The sequence below is a fragment of the Lissotriton vulgaris genome, chromosome 2_2, assembly GCF_964263255.1.
Source record: "Lissotriton vulgaris chromosome 2_2, aLisVul1.2, whole genome shotgun sequence".
Classification (NCBI taxonomy): Eukaryota; Metazoa; Chordata; class Amphibia; order Caudata; family Salamandridae; genus Lissotriton; species Lissotriton vulgaris.
Window position 1 is genome coordinate 193,960,520 of NC_141688.1, and position 7,684 is coordinate 193,968,203.

The 7,684-nt window shown below is 43.9% G+C and overlaps 1 protein-coding gene across 1 annotated transcript in view; it reads left to right on the forward strand.

Annotated features, from left to right (window-relative positions):
• CSRP3 (cysteine and glycine rich protein 3) overlaps positions 1-2,649 on the forward strand; it is a 28,451-nt gene extending 25,802 nt beyond the window's left edge. The window contains exons 5-6 of the mRNA XM_086959523.1: positions 258-351; positions 2,286-2,649. Coding sequence (XP_086815649.1) covers positions 258-351; positions 2,286-2,362 — 171 coding nt within the window. The 3' untranslated portion in view covers positions 2,363-2,649. The remainder of the gene's footprint in view (positions 1-257; positions 352-2,285) is intronic.
• Positions 2,650-7,684: the final 5,035 nt, after the last annotated feature.

The following is a 7,684-nucleotide window of genomic DNA, read 5'->3' on the forward strand; positions in this document are numbered from 1 at the left end:
TGTGTCCCTGTTGACATCAAAAGCATCTCTCGCTTGTGCAAATGATATGTGTGTCACCTCTAGCCTATTGTTCACTTCTCTTGCAAACCATTGGGCATAGCAATTGCTGCCAGCATAGATTTAACAAAAACAAAGAGTGCCTTACAAATATCAGGCCATCCCTGTCTGTCTGTAGGGATGATGAACCTGATGCTTCATATATCAATAATCTTGTGTTCACTTTACACTCAGGTTTACAGTTTGTTCTTCTTTTGCAGCCTTGGCATAAAACATGTTTCAGATGCGCATTTTGTGGGAAAAGCCTGGATTCGACAACAGTGACGGAGAAGGATGGAGAGATATATTGTAAAGGTGAGAGTCAACTAAAAGCTATCTTCAAGTTTAATGAGATGCAAAAAGACTAGTAGAATTAAGTTTTGTGTTTTAGCATCTGCTGTTGGGACTCCCTGTTGGCTCTCCTCACTTTACTATTGTCAAATAGACAAAGGAGCCTAGGACATAAATGTGCATAACCTGTATTCACCATTTGTGCTCATACTTTGCTCTTTTTATAACCACTGGGGTAGTGGGGGGGTAGGCATGACAAAATATAAAAATTAAACTGACCTTCATCAGCCGCCATCGCCGCACGTCTCTCCTCCATCCTTGCTCTCCGCCACCGGAGGCACCCAGGCTCACGGACTCTCCCAACCAATCACGACGCTGTAGGAGCAGAGTTGTGATTGGTCAGAGAGCCCTGTTTGGCCGCTCAGGCATTACCTGGGAGGCTGGGCATGTTCTCCACTGGGGTGTGCAGCACAGCCCAGTGTAGAACATGGCAAGTGCGCATGACTGATTGGCTGGCTCATGCAGGGAGGGAGTGCAAACCACCCCTGCTCCCTCTGACGTCGTCAAGCCCAGCCCCACCTGGCTTGAGTCCCGCAAAGAAAAATAAAATGACAACCTCTCATCTGAAATCTTTATTACATGCCGCAACAATATTCACAGACCTCAGTCCACTCTTCAATAGAGAACTTGCCCATCTGTGTCATGTCTAATTCTCGCAAGCTTCCCTGAGCCTAAATATATCAACCTTCATGACTATTAGTAGCTGGCTGCAGCGGTATGGGTGCTTTAAAAAAAACATTCTTTCATCTCAAGCCTAAGCACAGACTTAGTGAACTCTTGGCCTAAACCTGGCAATCACATTCATAAACTTCTACGTGTATGAACTTCCATTCAAAATTGCAGTGAAGGAGCAATCATGGGGGTATATTTGCAAGCACCTAGAGCCACCGGTGAGTCACTTTTTTGACGCTCCGGTGGCGCAGTGTGCCAGGCCATATTTACAAGGCCACGTAGAGCCACCATGCGTGGTTTTCATGGCCTGGTATTGTAAATATGGTCCCCTTTCACGCATTACTCCGTTTGAAAGGAGCATAGCATGTGTGTTACTGTGGGTGGTTCTACGCAACACCCATGGATTCTCATGCATCGCCAGATTTACAAGTTTAAGTAAACTGGGAATTTGTCAGATTCTAACGCCTCATCGGGGAGGCATTAAAGTGGCGCAACGTTTTTTGCTCTTTCTATATGTGCTTCATTCTGCAGCACATATAGAAGGAGAAAAATGCCATCAAGGACTGTGTTTTTGCAGGAAAGTGTCCCTTCCTGCACAACATCAAACATACCTGCAACGGAAGCACTCTTGCATCACGGCGCAAGGGTGCCTGCAATGGCGCTAGGCAGTCAATTATGCACCAGCACAGAGGAAAGCACCAAATGTGGTGCATTGTTGTAAATACGACACATCCCTGCACTTCCCTAATGACACAGCTCATCGCAGGAAGATGGCTTGCAGCTCTGCACTACGTCATTGTCCTGTAAAGATGGACCTAAGTTTACAATTTACTTCTACTGCAACACTATAAACTTATTCGGCCAGAATCTCAAATTCTCGAAGAAAACCTATTATTTTACTCCTATGTGGAATATAAAGGTACAGTTTATTTAAAATCACAAATTATTCTAGGAACAGGCTGGGGAACAGTTCCCAAGAGCAGTCCTGAGAATCATTTTCAATTTCTAGTTACTCAAATCTCCTTCATTTGTATCGCAGTTTCAATCTGTTAAAGGCATCAGTACACCGCGTATAAATATTTTATTCTTCCATTTTGTACCTCTACATAGTGTATATATATAGAATTTATTTTATTTCATCTTGTACTTCTCACCCTCTTTATCACTGCTACGGAAGATGTTGCAAGCACATAATTTAATATTAATGTCCTGTCTTCGATTTGCAGTTTGCTACGCTAAGAACTTCGGACCCAAAGGCATTGGATTCGGTGGCCTCACACAAGTGGAACAGAAGGAATGTTAAACTCTGCAGAAAGCAGAAGGCAGCACATGTTTAGCTACAATTAGCACTTTATTTAACATGCAAAAAGTGGAATAGAGGTTGTGGAGTGCTAATTGCTCCAGCATTAGCACTCCTCTGCTCTTAAAGATGTTGCCGGAGTAATGTTGTAATGATTTTTAGCCCACATTTCACTCAACCAATATATATATTCACTGTGTTTAGAACCAGCTTGCCCTTGGAAAAACGAGCTGGTCTCACTCTGTACAAATTTAGCAAAAAAAAATAAAAACCTGAATTTTTAGCCTTTAGATACTCCGTGGATCGATAGTAGTGGTGTCTTTATCTCCGAGGATAGGCTACCTCAAAGCGCCAAGAGAATCATTGTGCGTTAATGCTCCGCTCTTTAAGCATGCCCGTGTAATGATAACTCAGCACAAAAAAAGAGTGAACCTACTGTATCATACAAGTGGGGCAACAGGAAAACAAGTTACAAGTTCAACCGAAGCTGAATATGCCAGGGGCACAGACATTACTCCAGGGCTCCCTCCCTCTAAATTTGGAATAAGCTGCAATTACTGCAGCAGGGTAAGGAAGGGGGATTAAAGGTTATAAAAACAACCTTACATTTAATATTAATTTTATTCTAAATTTCGTACCTGGTTACTCGGTCAGTGAAATGGATATTCTATGGGGTTTTGCATTTTATAAATGGCTGGAAGAAAAGGGCAATCAGGGGAGCCTTGCTATAGAGCGGTTGTTTCTTTTGGTAACAGGTGCTTCAGCCACATTTCAGAGCATACATATTATTGGAATATATTTTCAACAGTGTATTATAGCAAAAGTAAATTTCAATGTATTCTTTTTACAACTCTTCAGAAAGGCAGTTCGTGATACTTTCTGAACTCCATGCTGTGCGCATCTCTCATTTGACCGCTGTAGTATGTCATCTTCTCCAAGTGCGCCCATTTGCTATTGTTGTTTGTAGAGAATAATAATAAAAATATTATGTTATGTGTATTTGCAAAGCACACTATCATCCGCGGGGTATCCTGGCACTGAGGATGTATGGGGTGCCTAAACCTGACTATGGCAGGTTGGTTAATTGAAAAGCCGGGACCGCAGCTTCTTGCAGAATTCGAGAAGAGAAGACAAGGCTCTGATGTGGAGTGGAAGGCTGTTCCACGCTTTAGGAGCGATTTAACAAAACTCCTGTCCTGTTGATCTGGTTTTTTGTATGTGTGGGATTTCGATTTCCATTTATACAATTTGTAAAGGACATGGTGACCCGGAGGCATCCTAGTGCTGGATAAGAGGTAATACGATAGCAGGACAGGGAGGAAAACTTAAAAAACGAATTAATTTGAAATGTCATATTTTGATCACTTTTCCACAGCATAGCTAATTTTCTGTGGCTCGAATGGTCAAAGGAAGAGAGTTCCAGAGCTTTGTTACACTAAAACCGAAGGATCAACAACCCTTTCTAGCTCTTTTGATGACTGGGATGGGAGGCAGATGAAGATTTTAATATCAAAGTGATCTGTTGAGGTAGAGTAGGGTGACAAATTGGCATAGGATAGGCGGGCCACAACCTTGTAAAATACTGTGAGCAATCCACAGTGATTTAGATTTCACTCTTTGCGCAATGGAAAGCCAAGAAAGATCTCTCAGTCCCTGCCTGACTGATCTGGGAATTCCAAGCAATGCACGTGCAGGCATATTTTGCACAACCTGCAATTTCTGGATAACTCCTTTCGGGGACCCCAAGTACAAGGAGTAACCACAGTCCACTCAAGAAAGGACGAAGGCTTGAAACACCACCACTTGTCTCAAGGTCTGTAGAGCCAGGATAGGATCTTGTGTAACTTCTACAAATAGATGTGTGCTAGTAGGAGTCCTGAGGAGTGGAGTTGTCTGGGTGGTTGGTTTAAGGAGATGCAACTGTTTAGGTAGGTGGGGACTGAATTGTGTAGTGTCTTAAATGTGCCTGTGAAGAGTTTAAATTGAGTGCATTTGGTGTATCTGGAGCCAGTGTAGTTCCTTGAAGTGTGGAATGATACGAGTTATGTGTAGGAGATTCAGGATTAGCCTGACTGCCAAGTTCTGGAAGGGTTGGAGTCTTCTAGTGCGTTGCTTGGTGGTCCAGGAGTACAGAGTGTTCCCATAGTCCAACTTGCTGGTGACAAGGACGTGAGTGACAGTTTTTGGAGTGTTGGTTGGGAGCCATTTGATGATCTTCCTCAGCAACTTCTGGATGTGGATCAAGGATGCAGTTGACTTGTGCCGTCATGTCTAGTTTGCTGTCGATGATTATTCCAAAGTTTCTGGTGTGGGTGTGGGTCCTGGGTGTGTGTGGTCTGAGATAAGCTGGCCACCAATTAGAGTCCCAAGGTAAGGCGTTCTTAACGAAGATCACTACTTCTGTCTTGTTGGTGTTAAGCTTGAGCCAGTTGGTGTTCATCCAGTTAGTGACTTAGGTCATGCATGTGTAAACTTGTTTCTTTTGTTGGGCTCTTGTTCGAAAGGGAGAGTATGAGTTGTCATCTGCATGGGAGGGGATGTTAAAATTGTGTACATGGATGATGTTGGCAAGAGGAATCATGTATGCTTTGAAGAGGATGGGGCTGATCAAAGAGCCTTAAGGCACTCCACAAATGGATGTGCAGGCTTCAGAGGAGTAAGGTGCCAGGCCGACAGCTTGTGTTCTATCCGTTAGGAAAGTGCAGATCCAGAGAAGAGCTTGGATGCCAAAATCCTGCAGGTACCTGGTAAGCTTATTGCAAAGATCTTATGAGCGGGGTAATGTTGCTGGAGGCGGCAGGAGGCACAGTGAAATCTTTGATGATGGTGAAGATTTTTTTAGCTTGTGTTGGTGCTGGTGTTAATGTGATCTGTAAGAGCTGTGTGCTTGATGTTCTGTAGCTCCCGATGGCAGCATCTTAGGGCTCCTCAGAGATGCTTTTCCTACTGTGACAGGCAGATCTGGTGATTGTAGGTCTGTGATAAAGCGGGATGCATATGCTGAAACTGATTAGGGCATGGTCTGTCCAGGTCATAGTTGTGGCTTGTTGACTGTGGTGTTGCTGATTGAGGAGAAAATTGGGTACAGTAGGTGTTCGATGGTGTTGGCGGATCTGGTAACATCCTTGTTAAAGCCAAAGTTTCAGAGGTTTTCTAAAACATCCAGAGAGAAGTTGGCTGCGATGTGTATGTACCTTGAATGTAAGGTGTTAAAAGTGGCTTGTGAGGGTGATTGTGTAGGTGGTGCAGCTGATGGTATCTTTGAATATGATGGTAACTCCACCTCCAGACATGTGCTGATAGTCTTGTCTAACAATCTTGTAGCCGATGGGGACGGCTGTAGCGATGTCTGGTGCGGAGGTTGGATTTAGCCATGTTTCAGTGAGAAAGAGCAGGTCTGGATTATGTTGGTTCCACAACTCTTTGGTATGTTTGGTGAGCAAGCAGGTGTTGAAAAGCTTGCATGCGAGTGTGGCATGTTGTCCTGGTGGTTGTTGGTCTGTGTGAAAAGGTGGCTGTTTATTTGAGAGTAAGCGAGTGGTGTTTCATCAGCCCAAGTACTAGCTGGTCTATTGTAGGGTACCTGCGATAGGATTGTGCTTGGTGGGAGTCAGGGTGTTGGTGTAATAGGTGATCTAGCTGGGTGCTGTTTGTGTGGGAGTGGTGGTTGTAGTGTATGAGAGAGTGAATGAAAATTTGCAGGAGGGGCATGTAAACACTCCTGTGATGTGTGGGGCAAATTGGCAGAAGTGCGGAGAGCGGCGAGCTAATTTAAGAGCAAGGAGGAGTACCACAGGGTGTCATGTGGGTAGGTAAGGACCAGGGTTCCAGGCCCTGGGTGTGGTCAAGGTGTGGACAGGCAGAGACGAGCTTGTCTTTGGCGCACCAGCTGCATGTTCGCTGCCCACGTAGGCTGCAGGTCCATGCTGCAGCCACAATTAAATAGGTCCAGGAGTAGGGAGGAGTGCAAGGTTCCGTAGGTGGAAAAACAGTGATGTCCCTTCCTGCGCAGATGAACACTAAAATATAGACATTGCATTCGAATGAACATCAAGGTTTACTTTATATTGTATGAGCACCTCCATTTACAGACCACCTCAAGGAGATCGCAGAGGCTTCAAAGGGTTAGAAGTAGCCTCCTATAGTCAGCAATATGTGAACAGATTCCATTTTAAGATTAACAGGACACTCTCCTTTAACATCACTTGAAATGCAGGTATGTGCAATTTCTAAAGAGAGATTATAGGTCTATCAATTGACAGTGATCAGTGATTCTTATTTTGAACTTTATATTCTTATTGACTGCCTGTTACTGATAGATCCAGTCCACAACAGCATTTTTAATGTATGTAGGATCAAGGATTTTGGATTACCTTATATTTAAAACAAGAAATTATTGAAAATAGGTATGTTTGAATATCCTTCTTAAACAGAACCGGTAATCCCATCCCCAGTTCTGGATTGTCACATTCATAAGCAACAGAGCTGTCCTGCATAGGAGTCTGGATCATATCATTTACACACTGATTGGTTATCTTTTTTTTCTTTAAACTTTCTATTGGAATTTTTCACAAATAAACTACGTCAAGCACATGTATGTAATATGATGCAATTAAGCTATTGCAATCAAGCCGTGAATTCAGTTTCACATAGTCGGTCATGCAGATGCAAATTGAAACATAGGTGACATAAACAAGTTGGGGCTGACATTCCTAGGTAAACGTTTAGTTAGCTGCCTCCAAAACTAAGCATGGCCTCGCCACAAAGGAGTATACCTCGTTGTCCATGGACCATGGCCTATCCGGACAGGGTCCGATATGTATACCTCGATAGTCTGTCCAGCTCCTACAGATCTAGTGATGCTTCTGTGGACAATCCCTGGCTACATCCATCAAGCACTTCCGACCCATGCAGTAGTCCATGCACTTTGCCTATCCAGTTATGGAGGGGGCTGCTCTGTCCTTCCACTTTTTCGCTATATCTCGTTTAGCTATCAACAGTCCCAACGACAGCAGTGCCCTCTCGCATCTATAACCACCCCCACCCCACCTCATCTCATCTCATCTCATCTGGGAGTGGTTATATTGAAAACCAGGCATTGATCTTGCACTGCCAGATTACGTGGGGCTCGCCAATTAGAGTGTGTCCAGGGTGCAGTCACATTGCTCTGCTTCTATCAGAATGTATTTTCAAGTTGTAAACACAGTCCAAACACAAGGGGGCTTATGCAGCTAGTGCGTCACTTTTAATATGGGAAAAAGTGATGCACCTGTGGTGCAAAGGGCATGTAAATAAGCCCCACCATTGGTTAGCATGAGTTAACAG